The 18,392-nt window shown below is 43.6% G+C and overlaps 1 protein-coding gene across 1 annotated transcript in view; it reads right to left on the bottom strand.

Annotated features, from left to right (window-relative positions):
- The window catches only part of BTBD1 (BTB domain containing 1), a 46,597-nt gene extending 29,322 nt beyond the window's left edge, over positions 1 to 17,275 (bottom strand). The window contains exons 1-2 of the mRNA XM_028089405.2: positions 16,771 to 17,275; positions 4,621 to 4,777 (exon numbers count right to left, since the gene is read on the bottom strand). Of these exons, the coding sequence (XP_027945206.1) occupies positions 4,621 to 4,777; positions 16,771 to 17,180 (567 nt within the window). The 5' untranslated portion in view covers positions 17,181 to 17,275. The remainder of the gene's footprint in view (positions 1 to 4,620; positions 4,778 to 16,770) is intronic.
- Positions 17,276 to 18,392: the final 1,117 nt, after the last annotated feature.

The raw sequence follows: 18,392 nt of genomic DNA, 5'->3' as shown, positions 1-18,392 counted from the left end.
AAAACACAAAAACAAGTTTAAAAGCCAGTTGTGGAGGAAAGGGATGGAAAATCCAAACTCAAGATTTAGAAAACCATAACACTGGGGCGGCCTGTGTGGCTCAGGTTAAATGTCTGCCTTGGGCTTAGGTCATGATCCTGGAGTCCCGGGATCAAGCCCCCCATTGGGCTCCCTGCCTAGCAAGGAGCCTGCTTCTCCCTTTGCCCCTCACTCCGCTCGTGCTCTCTCTCTCAAATAAATAAAATCTTAAAAAATAATAATAATAACGCTAAAAAAAAGATGTGATGATAGTTATGCCAATGACCAAGCTTTCACCCTGGCCTCGGGTCAGGTCTATTTACATTTAACAGTATGGACAAATACAAAACGCACAGAAGTATTCCATGCTGGGTCATGCAGAAACCTGCTGAGAATACTGCCAATTAATTGACCATTATCTGGCATGGCTGATGACTCATTTATTTGTAAAATAAAATTCATTTTCAAGGGATTCAGTAACTCAGATGCTATTGAACAAATAATAAACGTCCCTAAACAGCTATCTTGTGTTTTAGGAGAGAAGAGAGCTATAAACGCACTGGATTAAATTTAAAATAGATATATATAGGGGCACCCAGGTGGCTCAGTCGGTTAAGAGCCCAACTCTTGATTTCAGTTCAGGTCACAATCTCGGTGTCCTGAGACTGAGCCCCACATCGGGCTCTGCACTTGGTGGGGAGTCTGCCTGAGATTCTCTCTCTCCATCTCCCTCTGCCACCCCCCTCCTGCTCACTCTCTCTCTCTAAAATAAATAAAATCTCTATAAAAAAAGATATATAATACATGATATATATTTATATAAAAAACATGTATGTATTTTAAGTCAGTAAAATATTTCTTAAAATTATAGAATACTCAAACAGGTTTGAAAACGCTCTTCTTAGATCATATGTTGGCCTTATATTAATTTGCTTAGTCAAATTTTTCCACAAAAAATATAAAATCTGATTTAGTAGCATAAAATTAACTCTAGTCCTTGTAATTTTCTCTTAAAATTTTTAAATTTAGAAATACTTGGGGTGCCTGGGTGGCTCAGTCAGCTAAGCGTCTGCCTTTGGCTCAGGTCATGATCTTGGGGTCCTGGAATCAAGCCCCATGTCAGGCTCCCTGCTCAGCTGGGAGCCTGCTTCTCCCTCTCCCACTCCCCCTGCTTGTGCTCTCTCTCTCTCAAATAAATAAATTAAAAAAATAAATTTAGAAATACTTTTAAAAAAAGTCCAAATACAGAAAAGTTGCAAGTGAAAAGAACACTCATAACACCCTTTACCCAGATTTACCCATCTAAATATTAGTTACCTAACATTTCACCTGTTTTATCATTTGCACTCTCTCTATACACACACACAAGCACATAGACAGGTTTTACACACACACACACACACACACAAATAGGATAATAATATATAAGAAAATAGGCAATGTATAGTGTTTGCCTGTCTATTTGAGGTGAACTATTCAGGAATAAATTACACACATTGTTGCCCTTACCCTTAAATACTTCAGTATGTATTTCCTAAGAATAATAATATTCTCTTATATAACCCATGGTGATTAACTTTGGCAAATAACCTTATAATATTTTTATCTAATCTAAAACTGTATTTCAGTTTTGCCAACTGACCCAATTTTTTTTTTTTAAAGAGAGCGAGCGAGTGTGCATGCATGTGCGCAGGAACAGGGCAGGTGGGCAGAGGGAGAGGGAGAGGGAGAAAGAAACTTAAGCAGACTCTGCGCTGAGCACGGAGCTGGCCCAGGGCTCAATCTCATGACCCTGAGATAATGACCTGAGCCGAAACCAAGAGTCAATCGGTTGCTTAACTAACTGCACCACCCACGCGCCCTGAACCAATGTTTTTTATAACACTTTTCCTTCTGGAAATCCATTCTAGAAATCCATTCTAGGATCATAGTTCATGTATTTTTAAAATATGAAAAGCAGTACATTTTTATCAAGTGAAATTCTAATAATAAGTGTTTTAACGGGCCAACTCAACTATATTTTTAGTGTTTACGCAAAAATTGGTTTCAATTTTTTGTAAAAATTGTTTTATTCAGAATAGCAATATTGCAGTTACTCCTCAGGTTACACAGGCAATATCAAGTTTCCTATGGGATCTATTGTTGCTAGTTAGAATAAAATACATTTTCCCAAAATTTAGTTTGAGTCTGGCATTATCTCCGAAAAAAATATCACTACGATTGTATGACTTCATAAAAAGTGTTTCCCTGTGTAACTCATGCTGGTACAGCATACTGGCCCTCTGTGTTAGCATGAAGCTGGCACAGGTCCTCTCAAATAAATGAACATGTTCAGTTCAAATGACTCACTTGGCAGGAATAAGAAGTTCACATGACAATTTGTGGGCTAATTCACATGACCCCACCAATGAAAAATGTGGAATAATATTGGGTTCTCAGACCAACAGGGCACTGAAAAGTTCCTTTTTGTTCTCATAGTGACATGTGTTAACCCTTACGACTCAAAGTTGGTACAGAAGCACAGGGGTCATCTGAAAGCCCGTGAGAAATACAGATTCTCAGGTCCCACCTTGGACCTGAACTAGAAACTGTACTTTGTCACAGTTTAATTTATTGGTTTCTGAATTTTTCACTAAAGTTTTAAAATAAAAGTAATTAAGTGATCCTTTCCACATACCTTAAAACCCTTGGATAATAAAGAATCTTATGAATATCAATTCCCATATTAGATTTTCATCACAAATTCAAGAGGAAAAAATGCAGGGTGACATTGCCTAATAGTTCTATGACCTTGGTTAAGTTATTTCACGTCTCTCTGCCTCTATCTCCTCAACTATAAAATGGGGACCATAAGAAAACTTTCACCAGAACACCTATGCCTCCCAAAGTTATTGTAGAAGACCGCACACAAAGTGCTGGTGCACCGTCATCACTCAGTGTGTTCTGCTATTATCACACCATCAATACCACCAACACCTTAACGATAACTGGTTGAAGGTTGGGATCTTAGTTTTACCACTTGCTGTCTAATGTTAAATAAGATACTTCCCTGAGTTTTCAAGTTTCTTCATCTTTAAAATGGGGATAACAGTAAATAACATCACAGAGCTGTACGCGTGTAATTGTGATAATTATATCACTTATTGTGATAAGTAAACGTGATAATACGTGCAAAGCGACTAGCTTAGTGTCAGTGATACTACAGACATAGGTTCTGTGATTATGTCCACATGTCAGCATGTTCTTTCTTCCATAATTACAAATATTTGATGATAGAAGACAGAAAAAACCCCAACAATAAAAGGTGCCATCAGACATTCTCCATATGACAGAGTAGATGCAGGGCTGGAAAATCTGAGCTCGAGGCTCTAGCCCCAGCTAGCCTGTTGTGAGCCTTTGGGCAGGTAGTTCATCAGCCCAGGCTTTAGTTTTTCCATTTGGAAAATGAAAGGAAAATGAAAGGGGGCGCCTGGGTGGCTCAGTTGGTTAGGCGACTGCTTTCGGCTCAGGTCATGATCCCGGAGTCCCGGGATCGAGTTCCGCATCGGGCTCCCTGCTCAGCGGGGAGTCTGCTTCTCCCTCTAACCCTACCCCCTCTTGGGCTCTCTCTCTCTCACTCTCAAATAAATAAATAAATCTTAAAAAAAAAAAAAAGAAAATTAAAGGGCTGAGCTGGGGGGACATTTGTGAGTGGGTCCAGTACTAATACTCAATAGGATTATATATTATCAGCTTAGAATTTTTTTTGTCCTCATTTTAACTTGCTTACCTCTGTAAAGACCCTATCTCCAAATAAGATCACATTCTGAGGTACTGGGAATTATCAACACATATATTTTCAAGACATAATTCAATCCTTAACAAATGTCTAGAGGCTAGCTCAGAGTTTTTAAAACAATTCATAGAAGGGTATTATAACTTTGCCTAAAAAGAAAAACAGTGATTTATTTATATCTAAAGCACAAAGCTCACATTACAGGCATCTAATAAATGCCAAATAATATGGTAAAGACTAGTTAATGGTTCCGTAGATGCGTTCAGTTTGTAAAAATCCATCAGACTGTGTACTTACAATAATGTGTACTTTTCTGTACGTAAACTGTATTTAGTAAAAACGTTTAAATATCAGAGAAAGAATATTTCATATAAACCTTAAATTCTAACTCCTCCAAGCTTTCAGATTAGGTCCAAAGATAGTAAATCTTGGAACTTTTCTGGACTTGAAAACAAAATCTTTATTCCAGATCCAACAAAAATTGAGACCAAAGATGTCCAGAAAACCTCATGCTGTTATCATACTCTCAAATCATACCAGGAACAATGGATGCTAATTCCAACTCCAATCATAAGGAACTGTATCTCTGAGTCTCTAAATAAAGCTTCAGTCTCTTCACCCAGGATGTTGTATGTACTCTAATTGGCTTTTCTCTTCTAAAAGTACATGAATCTGATATATTTCCCTGAATGGTACTATAAAAATAATTACATATACTTTAGGTTAATGATCTAGAACTAATTCTCCAGGAAATATGTAATACTCACATGGAGTTATACTCAATTTTTAAAACTACGACGATACACTCCTTAGCTACATTTACTTACCTGAGTAAGTAACATAAAGGCATTATCTGCCCGAAGATGTTTGGTGAGAAATTCCACACAATGTGCTTCCAGGGCTGGGACTGCATATTTCTTAGCAGTATAAAGAGTGGTCATAACTGTCTCTGGGCCAATTTGAACTTCATCTGAATACAGAAATCTGGAAAGCAATTGAGAAATTACAGAGATGGCCATTAGTATTTTAGATAAGCAATCCATCAGAGCAAAACCTCTGAGGAATATTTTAAAAGGTAACGAGCAAACTGAAAAACAACCTGAAATTGGTATCAGACTTTGCAGGGCGACAGGGCATTTGCACATACATCATCTCATTTATTCTTACTCGGTCCTCAGAGGTGAGTAGTGTCTCCATTTTACCAAGGAAACTGAAGTTAAGTGAAGATCACAAGCCAGACCTCTCTCTCGTAAGCCAAATTTTCAGGGGTCTTTTAGCACCGCACCGCAGCTCAGGACAGCAGTGGTTCACTTACGTCTCCTTCATCAAAGGATGTTCATTTAAACAAATGTACAGGTAGCTTAAGTTTGCATCTCTAGATGTCAAAACATTCATTTATTTGCTGATAATGGTGTCTTGTTATTCTGGGCATCTTTTAACTTTTGTTACTCCCAAACTAGCATAATGCCCAAAGACTAGCGTACTGAGTCTTTGGAGGAATAAACAATTTAATAATATCTGAAATGACCCATGTCGTTTTGTGTTTTTGGGTATTTAGGTCTAATTTTCTCTCAAAATACTATCAGTCCAATACTGCCTCCTCCCAGTTCACTGCTTCTAACTGCTAGATTGCTAGATACATCAGCTTCATAGAACTGCAAATAAGACATAAGATTCTCAGTGAAAGCCTGGGCAGTTCTTGTTGAACTATCTTTTGCATATCAACTTTAGGCCTCTTTTGTGGCTCCTCAGAGACCCTGTGTGTACTGCCCAGTTCTCAACTATATACAAGAACACCAAGGAGGGTAGTGAAGGATGGTATGAAGAACAAGAACTGCATTTTAGTGGGGTGCCTGAGTGGCTCAGCTGGTTGAGCATCTGACTCTTGATTCTGGCTCAGGTCATGAGACTGAGCCGCGCATTGGGCTCTGTGCTGAGCGTTCAGCGGGGAGTCTGCTTAAGATTCTCTCTCTCTCTAAAAGAAATAAATCTTTAAAAAAATTGCATTTTAGTGATACTAAAGACATTAGAATAATTATATGTATATTCCTAGGGCTCAAGTCATAGAGTAAGAAAACCCATTAACATCTCTCAGGACCCTCTATTACACTGCAGTGAGTGAAGAAAGGAAGTTCTATTTCACGTCCCTTCCCTCTACTGGTCCACTTCCTCTTCTTTCATTCCTGTGTCCATTATCACCACCCAAGACGAAACCCTAGCCCATGACATCCTCCAACCTGTCACCCTAACCAAATAATATCACTGTGCTTAAAACTATCTCTAGTGGAGACTGCTCATTCTCATTCTCCTCCTCTACAGCTCAGACTTCAAAGTGAGGGCGGCTAATTTTCAGGATCACACCATTTTAAAATATTTTTTTTCCCCAAAACCTCTTTTCAGAGAGTCAAGTCAACCATCTGTATTACCCTCATAATATTTGCCTTAAAGTTATGTGTCACACTTTGTGGTAAGTACAGGGAATTAAAAACCAAGTAAGGTGCCATCACTTATAGTCAGGGGGAGGGGGATGAACAAAGAGCAAATCAACGCTTGTTGAGTGCACACCATGCGACCAATGCCAGTTCACCGAACCCTCCCACAAGGAAGGCAGGTGCTATTACCCTGCATGGAGAAGGTGGGGAAACACACAGCTGTCTACCATAGAGCACACCATTTCCGCGCCTGGGCCTGCTTCCAGGGCTAGACTGGCAAGCCAACCAGGTGAGGGCTGTTGTCATGTGTGTGGTCTCAGGAAGACATGGCTTGGGTTGGAGCCTGCTCCATCACTGCCCGCTCTGGGACTTTAACAAGCTATCATCGTTGTATTCCTTTCTGAAAAGAGAGTAACAGCATCTCTTTCATCATGCTCTCGTGAGGATTAGGATAAACTGAAACACATGAAGTGTTTTGAATAGTGCCTGACAAGTATTTAGCCTCCCGCAAATGTTGGCTGTTTATTTTTATATTGCTTCATTTCTTTCTCGCTGTTTTCCTCTATGTTTTAGAAGATGTCCGTGCTGTTGTCTTCTGGCCTTCTATTTCTCTCCCCAGCAACACATGCTAACATTTCTAAGAATTCTCGCTTCTTTCTTAGTCATTCCTTTTCTCCTCCACAGCACCATGTCTCAGTTTTATGGGATGTACTCAAGTCTCCAAGATGATATTAACTGAAGTTTTAAAGGTTCCTTTTTGTTCCCTGAATTATCTATTTCCTTGAGGATCAGCTACTCTTGCTCTTTGTCATTCATGCTCTCACTCCTTAACCAGCTCTTGCAATCTATAAGCAAGCTTTAAATTAACTCCTACGTGGGGCCGCCTGGGTGGCTCAGTTAGTTAAGCATCTGCCTTTGGCTGAGGTCTTGATCCCAGAGTCCTGGGACTGCCCCCAGGTGGGGCTCCCCGCTCAGTGGGGAGTCTGCTTCTCACTCTGCCCCTCCCCCTCTGCTCAAGCGCGATCTCTTGCTCTCCCTCAAATAAATAAAATCTTAATAAAAAATTTAACTCCCACATTTTAGCTCCACCTTCTCATTTCACCCACCTCCCTACCAATCCTGGCCTAGAACCTCTGCTGGGGGTGGAGGGGGTGGTTCTGCCAGGGAAGCCGGCTGCAGTTCCCTGAGCTCTGGATTCTGGGCTCCCCTGTCATCCCCTCCCTTTCATTATCAGCACACTGTCAACTGCTCTGTCCCTTTTCCACACTGTTGGCTTCCACCCCATCTCCCTTTTCCCCTTCACTTTATCAGATTTATTCTCTTCTGTATTTTCTTATGGTCACTTGAATTGGAAGAGAGAGAAAGCTTACTACATGCTCAGTTCCCTTCTTGAATTAGAAACCTATGACATTTCAATTTAAAGGGCAAGGTAGGAAGAATCTTTACATCTGCCCTTTTTTTTTTCCAGGCAAAATACTAGAGTTATAAAATAAAGAGCAGAAATGTGGGGCCTTTATCACCATTTGCCTTTGTATGTGAGGAGACAAGGAGACAAATGCCGAAGTTGAAGGACATGGTCCTACAAGCATCTATAACTGGGGGCTTTGTCAGGGAAATCTGCAAAAACATCCTAGAGAAATGTCTACTTGTGATAAGACTAAAGGATGACAAGAGGGTGAAAAGAACACGCCAGGAACAAGAGAGAATTGTATTTTTAGGCTCTTCTATTTGAGACACACATACATACCCATTCAAACTGCTTTTATTAAATTACATTTTGGTAATGTACTTTTAGCTTATATCAAGGAATATTTTAAAGGAATATTTTAAAGAAACTTTTATATCTAAAGACAGATTGAGGATACTGCTCATTTCAGTAATGCCTTCTTTATGAGGAAAACTCACCAGGAATTTTTTCATTGATCTGATTATCAGATAGTTATGCATTCACTAAGCAGGTGGTTTCTTTTGTTTCTAATCTGACAAACACTATGAATTATAACTAACTAGCTAGGTTTCTCTTTCTGCGTTAGCTGCTAAAACAATTAAAATTAAATTTGTAGGGGTGCCTGGATGGCTCAGTTGGTTAGGTATCTGCCTTTGGCTCAGGTCATGATCCCGGAGTCCTGGGATCGAGCCTTGCATTGGGGTCCCTGCTCAGTGGGGAGCCTGCTTCTCCCTCTCTCTGCTGATCCCACTTGTTTGCTCTGTCAAATAAATAAAATCTTAAAAAAAAATTAAATATGTAGCTTACCTACAGCATGCATATTTCTATTAGCTTCATCTTGGCTTTATTTCTTACCATTGTGTGTTTTTTTTTTTAAGATTTTATTTATTTATTTGAGAGAGAGAAAGAGAGAGAGCGCACAAGAGGGGGGGGGTCAGAGGGAGAAGCAGACTCCCTGCTGAGCAGGGAGCCCGATGCGGGACTCGATTCCAGGACTCCAGGATCATGACCTGAGCCGAAGGCAGTCGCTTAACCAACTGAGCCACCCAGGTGCCCCTTACCATTGTGTTTTTTATAAGACATTTTAAATTCTCTTTGGAGCAATGCAAGTTATAAATAAGTATTGTTCTACGAACAATAAGAAATGGAACTCTGTGTTTCCTATACTTTTTGTGTGCATCTTTTCTACAATACCAGGCACAGTGTGGGCACATGGCTAAACATTAATCAATACATGTTAAGTGACTAGACAATTCAGTACAAGTTTCTATGTAACACAACTGAGAAACCATATTCACTTCTAATGAGAAAACAGACTACTTAAAAATCCAGAAACCAGGGGCACCTGGGTGGCTCAGTCGTTAGGCGTCTGCCTTCGGTTCAGGTCATCATCCCAGGGTCTTGGGATGGAGCCCCACATCGGGCTCCCTGCTCTGCAGGAAGCCTGCTTCTCCCTCTCCCATGCCCCCTGCTTGTGTTCCCTCTCTCGCTGTGTCTCTCTCTGTCAAATAAATAAATAAAATCTTAAAAAAAAAAAATCCAGGAACCATCTTGGTTCATATTTTACTTGTTTTCTTACCTTCTACTTAATTAATAAAATTGCTACAATAAAAAAAGCCAAAGTTTATAAAATATAATTAAAATTAATATTACCACAGTTCTTTTCATTTTTTAAAAATATCCATTCATTTGAGAGAGAGAGAGAGAGAGAGAGCGTGCACACGTGCATGGTGAAGGGCAGAGGGCGATGGAGAGAGAGAGCACCCCAAGCAGAACCCCCCACCGAGCACAGAGCCCAATGCTTGGGCTGATCCCAAGACCCTGAGATCACAATCTGAGCTGATATCAAGAGTCAGATGCTCAGGGGCGCCTGGGTGGCTCAGTCGTTAAGCGTCTGCCTTCAGCTTAGGTCATGATCCCAGGGTCCTGGGATCGAGCCCCACATCCCATCTGCTCTGCGGGAAGCCTGCTTCTCCCTCTCCCACTCCCCCTGCTTATGTTCCCTCTCTTACTGTGTCTCTCTGTCAAATAAATAAATAAAATCTTAAAAAAAAAAAAAAGAGAGTCAGATGCTCAACCAACTGAGCCACCCTGGCGCCTCGATTCTTTGTATTTTAAAATGAACCTTTCAGCCCTCATTTACTACCTTTAAGGACAAGAGCACAAGAGAAATGATATGTCATTGAACTATTCCTATTCCCCCCCACCCCAAAGATTAATGGTTTTCCAAAAAGATAAAACTTAGGTTATATTGGAGTAAAAATTTTAAAAAGCTATGGTGAAAACAAGATCATGCATAAGAACCTTTGTATCACTACTGACTCATTCATTTTCCTCAAAAACATGTATTGAATGTGTGTGTGTGCCGTGTGTGTGTGTGCATGTGTGTGTGAGAGTGTGAGTGTGCGTGTGTAATACAAGGCACTGTGACGGGTGTGAGAAATACCAACTATGGGTAAGAGAGCTCTGCCCACTGAAAGCTTACGGTTTGGTAGTGAAATGATTAAAAAGTAATGTCACAATTATACCAGAATTATATATTAGGCACAGTGTGATAACTAATCTCTAAAGATGGCCCCAACCAATCATGCCTTCTATGATGCATGGCCTTAGATAGATCTGTCCCATAAGTCTGGGCTAGCCCTGTGTGACTCCCTTTAACCAAGAGAATGTGGCAGGAGTGACACCAGGCCAGTCTGGGGCCGAATCTCTGAGGATGCCTGGCAGCTTCCCCTTTTGTGCTCTCAGAAGCCATGAGCTGCTATTCGAGGAGAAGTCAACCGACTCGGCCGGTAAGATCAACTGGAGAAGCCCCCCAGAGAGCAGGGGAAGGGCTCAGTCATCCCAGAACCTGACTCAAACCTCCAGATGCCCCAGCCCAACTGCTGACTAGGACTGCAGTGAGACCTAAAGGAAATGGCACACATAGAACCACAGAGCTGACCTCAGTCAGCCCACACAACTGTGAAAGGTAATAAAACTATGTTTGAGCCACCAAGTAAGTGTTGCAGTGTTTTGTTCTACAGCAAGATACAAAACTTGCTGTGAGAGACTGGATGAGGCTGCACAATTCTGCCTGCTGGTGGAATTAAGTGATGTTTTACAGAAGAGGTAAAGCCTGAACTGTAACTGAAGAGCAGGAATTAAGGGTGGAGATGTTCTAGCAGAAAGAGAAGTACAAAGGCAAGGGGGCCCTAGAAGGCAGACATTTGAAATAAGAAAAAGGCCCTGAGTGATTAGAGGTGGGGCACTGAGCAGAGAGGAACTGGAAGATACAGAGACCACAACCCAGAGTTCTGTATGCCTGCTAAGGTGTTTAGACTCCATCCCATAGGCAAAAAGAAGCCACTAAAAGACTCAGGGCAATCGTATGATAATATATATTAGAGAACTGTGCTAACAATACGGAAAGTGAGGACAGCTAAGACTAGAGGTGCCGTCTAGTTGAAGCCAAGCAGGAAAACAAATTAAAAGAAGGAAGTAGAACCCTCAGAAATGGTCCTAAAGGATGGGAAATACATGGAACAGACTGGAACAACACTACAGCTTGGAGCCAAGCCCACCTGAGTCAACTCCCAACGGGTGCACAGAGCGAGAACAGTCATGAGCAAGAATAAATGACTGGGGCGTCTGGGTGGCTCAGTCGTTAAGCGTCTGCCTTCGGCTCAGGTCATGATCCCAGGGTCCTGGGATCGAGCCCTGCATCGGGTCCCTGCTCTGCGGGAAGCCTGCTTCTCCCTCTTCTACTCCCCCTGCTTGTTTGTGTTCCCTCTCGCTGTGTCTCTCTCTGTGAAATAAATAAAATCTTTAAAAAAGAAAAAAAAAGAATAAATGAAGTCCCCAAATTTTCAGGTGCTTTATAGCATTTCTGTGGCAAAAGGTGACTGATAAAGATTGTAATAATAGGAGTGCCTGCTCAGGGCACCTGGCTGGCTCAGTCAGTGGAGCATGTGACTCTTGATCTCGGGGTTGTGAGTTTGAGCTCTACACCCACTCTGGTGTAGAGATTACTTAAAAAAAAAAAAAAAAATCTACATTAATAAGAGTGCCTGCTCAAAGACTATGGTAATTTAAGTGCACATAAGGTACTTAAGGAACAGTAAGTGACACTCATTAAATGTTTTAAACATTAAACATTATTTTTCTTATTTACATGTTCACCTCTATGGATACTAGACTTTCATTTGTGAATGTCCAACTGGAAGTTGAGTTCTAAAACCAAGTGGAGGGGCACCTGGGAGGCTCAGTCGGTTAAGCGTCTGCCTTCAGCTCAGGTCATGATCCTGGCGGATCGAGCCCCTCGTTGGGTTCCCTGCTCAGCGGGGAGCCTGCTTCTCCCTCTGCCTGCTGCTCCCCCTGCTTGTGCGCTCCCTGTCTCTCTCTCTCTCTCTCTGACAAATAAATAAATAAATAAAATCTTTAAAAAAAAAAAGAAACTGAATGAGGTATATAACAAGATGCAATTTATGTAAGTTAAAAATACAAAACAATCCAAGAAATGGGCCAAAGACATGAACAGACATTTCACCAAAGAAGAGATATGGGCGGTGGGGTGCCTGGGTGACTCAGTCAGTTAAGCATCTGTCTTCAGCTCAGTTCCCGATCCCAGGGTCCTGGTATCGAGCCCCTGGAGCCCCAAGTTGGGTTCCCTGCTCAGCGGGGAGCCTGCTTCTCCCTCTCCCTGCCCTTCCCCCCCACTCATGCTTGCTCTGTCTCTTGCTAATAAATAAATAAATCATCTTAAAAAAATTATGATAAAACCAAGTGGAAGTCTGGCAATATAGCTAGGGGAGTATGTAAGGCCATGAGTTAACAGGAGAAAGGAAAAAGGCAGCTGAGGACAGAATCCTGAGGAACAGTTCATGATGTCTCCCTCCACCACTCCATTTCTGTTCCTTTCTGCAACACACCTGCTACACAAAGAACTGTTTTCATTAGCTGTCTCCCTTTCCTCACCTCCTATTTTGTCCCCAAGCTACTCTAATCCATTTGCTAAAATCACGCTTGCCAAGGTTATCAATAGCCTCATTTTACCCAACTCTCAGCAGCATTTAACACAGCTGACAACTCCCTCTTGGTTGAAACGCTTTAACTTGACTTTCAAGATCCCAGGCTCCTTGCTTTCCAGTCTAATTCCACTGAGAGCTGTGTCTCAGTGTCATTTTATTCTGCTCCGTTGCTATATCTCCACACGGTGGAGGCCCCCAGGGCTCATCCTGGTACCTCTTTTCACAATCCGCATTCCCAACCTAGGTAATCTCATTTGGTCTCATGGTTTAAAGACCATTCATTCACCCTTAGCTTTCAAATTTATGTTCAGTAAGAAGCTCTGTCCTAAACTCCAGGTTCGTATTTCTGGCTGTACTCTATAGCCCTCTTTCAATGTCTTAGAAATCTTCTTGGTGCTACCTTTACAAAATACAGTTGACCCTTGAACAACGCTGCAGTTAGGGGCATGGCCTCCACTCCCCATCCCCCTCCCTCCACACAGCTGAAAACCTGCATGTAACTTTTCACTCCCTAAAATTTTTTAGGGAGTGAAACAGACCAGAAACAGACCAGAAGACATACTGATAACAGTCAACACATTATTTTTACGTTGAATTATTATATACTGTATTCTTAAAATTGAGTGAGCTAGAGGAAAAAAATGTTATCAAGAAAATAAAAAGGAAGAAGGGGTGTCTGGGTGGCTCAGTTGGTTAAGCATCTGCCTTCGGCTCAGGTCATGATCCCAGGATCCTGGGATTGAGCCCCGCATCGGGCTCCCCACTCAGCGAGGAGTCTGCTTCTCCTTTTCCCTCTGCACCTATCCCCGTTTGTGTGTGCTCTCTCCCTCCTCTCTCAAATAAGTAAATAAAATCTTTAAAAAAAATTTTTTTAAATAAATGCACTGGGGCGCCTGGGTGGCTCAGTAAGTTAAGCGTTCGACTCTTGGTTTCGACTCGGGTCATGATCTCAGTGGTTGTGGCATTGAGCCCCATGTCGGGCTCTGTGCTCAGGGTGGAGTATGCTTCAGCTTCTCTCTCCCTCACCCACATCCTCTCTCTCTCTCAAATAAATCAATAAAATCTTTAAAATCATAAGGAAAATACATTTACAGTACTATATTTGTTGAAAAAAATCTGTATACGTGTGCCCGCATAGCTCAAACTCATGTTGTTCAAAGGTCAATCATATATGCACAGTCTGACCACTCTTTGCTCCATCTATCACTCCCACAGTGGTATATATAACCAGTATCATGGCTCTTGCCTGGACTACTGCAAAAGCCTCTTAATTCAACTTCCCGCTGCCCATTTTACTTCCTCTCCAGTCTAAACTCCAAACAACTGCCAGAATGAGTTTTTAAAAATGTAAATCAGGTCATATCGTGCCCCCCCTGCAAACTCGCCCAAGGCTCCCCACCCCGCACCGAAGCCCTTCCACAGGCTTCCCAGCCCCCGCAGCCTTGTCCAGCCGGTCCTTTTGATCTCATTCTCTACCACTTTCCCTCATTCATTCCGCTCAAATCACACCGTAAGTTTATTCTTGCATTTCCTCCAACAGGAGAAATTTAGGACCTTAGACACATTTTGCCTAGCTCTGAATGCTCCTTCCCTCACAGCTTGATCATTTTTCTTTAATTTATCAGTACTTGACATTATCTCTTTGTTTCTCCTTACTAGATTATACACAACTTTTTCTTGTTCACTGTTGTATCCAACATCTAAAACACGGACAGGCACGGTGTTCCTCAAATGAACTGAAGACTATCACTTCAAGGCCAGGCAGATCAAAACAAGCAGTTTTTTATAAATGTTAACTAATTTGTAAACACAATAAAAACAGGCCGAACCTAACCTGTTTTCCCCACTCAGCAAGTGCTAACTATGAGACATCTGTTTGTCACACAATAATAAGGACAGCATCTATGCTTCACAGCCAGCCAATACCTTTCAGTCCAGACATCATGTAACAATCAGTCCAGATATCATTTCAGAATAGAACAATGACTGGAATCTGAAGAAGGACAAATACCACGACCACACTGAACACAGGAAAAATTTAAAATTGATTTACTTATTTTTTATTGACAGGAAAAGATTGAGTAATTAACAGCTTCAGTGAAAATATCCCTCTACATTTTTATTCTACCAATCTCTAATTTTAAAGGAAAAAACTCGACAACATTTTTAGATCAGTGGCTCTAGGATTTAGCTGGTATTATTAGTATTTACGGAGAGTACTTAAAATGCTCTCAAGGTCCCACCTCCGAAGGTACAATATTTCGAAGAGGGAGGAAGGGATCTACAAATTTAACAAGCACTCCAGGAGATAACAATGCAGGTAGAGCAACAAATCACTTTAAAATACTTGTAGCCTAGAAAATCTAAATAAGCTATAACCAATCCTGTCAACCTCAAACCAAAACCAAAATGACCTAGATCCTAGCTTTTGAGCTGGTTTTTTTTGTCTTTATAAACGTAACTTAACTAAATTGCAGAAAATGTGGGAAACAAAGAGAAAAGGAAAAAAAAAGGCAATATCATCTTACCACTCCAACACAACTTTGGTTAGCATTTTGGTGCTTCCTTTTATCCATATTAGGTATGTTTGTTCTGTTCCTGTCACAGTTTTAATCACAGCACACACAGTTTCAAGCGCTGTTTATTATACACATTTCCCATGTTCATATTATTACCTAGTCTTCATCAGTATCACGCTCAGTAGCATTACACTGCACCTAATGTACCTATCATTGTTTATCTAACCATTTCCCCCAGCTGACTACTTCCTCACTACTATAAATAATCCAGCTGTAAATATTTTTATACACAACATTTTTTTCAGTACTTGAATACTTGGGGGGAATCTATACTGCCAAACTATTTTACCACCACCTTTATCAGAGAGAGCTTTTCCAATATTAACTTTAAAATACTGGGAGGAGGGGCAGCTGGGTGGCTCAGTCGTTAAGCGTCTGCCTTCGGCTCAGGTCATGGTCCCAGGGTCCTGGGATCGAGCCCCACATCGGGCTCCCTGCTCGGCGGGAAGCCTGCTTCTCCCTCTCCCTCTCCCCCTGCTTGTGTTCCCTCTTTCACTGTCTCTGTCAAATAAATAAAATCTTAAAAAAAAAAAAATACTGGGAGGAAAAATGCTTTGCTTTTAATCTCCACTTCTTTAGTTACTGAGGTTAAACATTCTTTGTTAATTAGCTGTATTTTTTCTTTACCTATCTATCCTGCCCTTTCTCCATTTATTTATGGGATCTCGGCATTTCTTTTCTACTTGTGTTAACTTTATTGAGTTTCCCACTGATCTTCCTGGTTGAGCTGTGAGCCTTTGTGGACTATGTTTCTGTTCACTGACCTGTTTATTGCCTCTATACCAACCAAGACTGTGTTACTTTGGTAACACACTGTTGTCAGGCCGCTAAAACCCTCTAGATGTAATGAAGCACGGTCCTCCTTATGAGGTTGCTGTCACCTTGGCCAGTCACTTGACTTTTCTGGGCCCCAATCCCATTTGTAAAAGTGTGGAAAACAATGCCTATAGTTCCCCAACTGGACTTTTGTCAGTACAAGCTAATAATGCCAAAGGATTAATTCCCTTCCACTAACTAAAATTAATCAGAAGTCAATGTACAATCCTCAAACAAGCCAAAAGTAAACTCCTGACACCGGCGGCTGCATTCACTTTTAAGCAAATGTGACCTTGTCTGCAGAAACGCCGAGGCAGGTAAAGCCACACCTACTTGTTTTGGTACTCCCCTTCCCTGGGTGCCCACAACTCGTACTCTAACGAAAACGGAGCCCGAATTTAAAACACACACAAAAAGGCCCTCGGTCCTACGAGATTTTTCCGCTCTCCCCCTCTCCCCAGCAAAAACACAAAACTTTGTAAACAGGCCCTCGGGACAAGCTGGTCCACACCATAGCCCCACCACTTCTCCAATCCCGAAGGCAGGACGACAATCCCGGACCGGACCGGGAAAGCGCTCGCTGAGCGGACGCAGGCAGGGGACGGTGCCCCTGACCGCCGGCGGCCAGGGAGGAAACTGAGGCCGGGGACGCGCGGCGGAGGCTCGCGCGCAAGGTCAGCGGGGAGCCGCTCACCTCAGCAGCGCCAAGAAGGCGGCTGGCTCCACGTCGGGCAGCTCGATCTCGGCCGAGGTGGTGGCCATGCCGCCGTTGAACATGGCGTCGAAGACGGCGCTGCCGGCCGCCAGCACAAAGCGGTGCGCGGGGATGCGCTGCGGGCCCCCGGCGGCCGTGCCGCCGCGGCCCTTGCCCAGCACGAAGCGCACATCGCTCAGCAGCTCCGAGTTGAAAAGGAAGGCGAAGCGCTCCTTCAGCGACGCCTTGGTCGCCTGCCAGTTGTATAGCGGCTCCCGCTGCAGGGGGAGCAGGGGCCCCAGAGAGGACGACGGCGGCGGTGGCGGTGGCGGCGGAGGCCCCGCGGCGCCCGGCTCCGCCTCGGCCCCCGGGACCTGCTCGCCCACAGCGGCCGGCCCAAGCGAGGCCATCCTCCAGCGACACGGCTTCTCTGGCTAGGCACAGAGCACCCGCCTACCAGCCGCCATCGCCGAGGCCGCCCCCGGAGGCCGGCACCGCCTCGGTGCCTTCCGGGAAAGGGGCTTCCGGCGGCCGCGCGCCTCCCCGGCCCCGCCCCCGGCCCCGGCCCCGGCCCCGCCCCGGCCCCGGCCTCGGCCCCGCCCCGCCCCGCCCGCGTGTGCCCGGCGCGCGCCCCCGCCACGCGGGGATGCGGGGGCGCGCGCGGCCGCCCGAGAGGGGCCGACGTCGTTCGGGGTCCTTCGCGGCGGGCGGGGCTTCGTCCCCGGCGCCCTGTGCACCCCTCCCGGGGAGGGACGACGTACAATCCCCCGCGCCTCCCTGGACCCGCGGCGCCCCCTTTTGCCTCGGACCCTCCTCACCTGCTGCAGCTCCTCCCACGTATCCCAGGGGCGGGTTCCTAGGCTGTCCCTCCAGGAGTTTCCCCGCCTGGAAATGGGGGGCGCCGAGGACAAGGCCAAGGGAGCGCGTGGGAGGGGACAACAAGACCCCCTTGCCCAGTAATGTCCAAGTCACCGCTCCGGAGCTTGGACCCCTCTACATCCAGCAGCCCACATTCTTCCGCTCCCCGTCTCTGTATTACTGTGGACTCATAGAATTACGTTTTAACGTCTTTAGGGCAACCCTTCCGGGCCCCCTCCCTCCTTGGGAGCTTTGTACTATCACTTTGCTATGGCTCAATAAACCTTGCTTTGCTGCTCACCAAAAAAAAAAAAATATATATATATATATATATCTCTCTCTCTCAAAAAAAAAAACCTCACAGACACTCAAGTGTACCAGAGCAAAAATAGTAGAAGCCACATTACCTGGTACCCAGCAATAATCATAATTTAATAGCGAAAATATGAGGACACGGCATATGAAAACTTGTGGAATGCAATCAAAGCTGAGTTAGTTCAAGCTAAAGTATAGCCAAAAACACTCCTGCAAAACTGGAAATAATAAAATTAAACTAAATGAAGTAGAGGATTCTGGGAAGGTGGCAGAGGAGGAAGCCCCGGGAATCTGTCTCCCCTCCTAGGCAGCTGCTGCTGGCGGGATCTGTCTGATGTGGCTATCTTGGAGTTCCGGAGCCTGTTGAAAGCAGTAACGTCTAGGGGAAGACTTGGACTATACAGTGCTGTTAATTTCTGTCAATTTCAGCTCTGCACAGAAGCAGCTAC

Source organism: Eumetopias jubatus, unplaced genomic scaffold (assembly GCF_037043125.1).
Source record: "Eumetopias jubatus isolate StellerSeaLion01/CBP00866 unplaced genomic scaffold, mEumJub1_p1.0 scaffold_7, whole genome shotgun sequence".
Lineage (NCBI taxonomy): Eukaryota > Metazoa > Chordata > Mammalia > Carnivora > Otariidae > Eumetopias > Eumetopias jubatus.
This window is presented reverse-complemented; position numbering and strand designations above follow the sequence as displayed.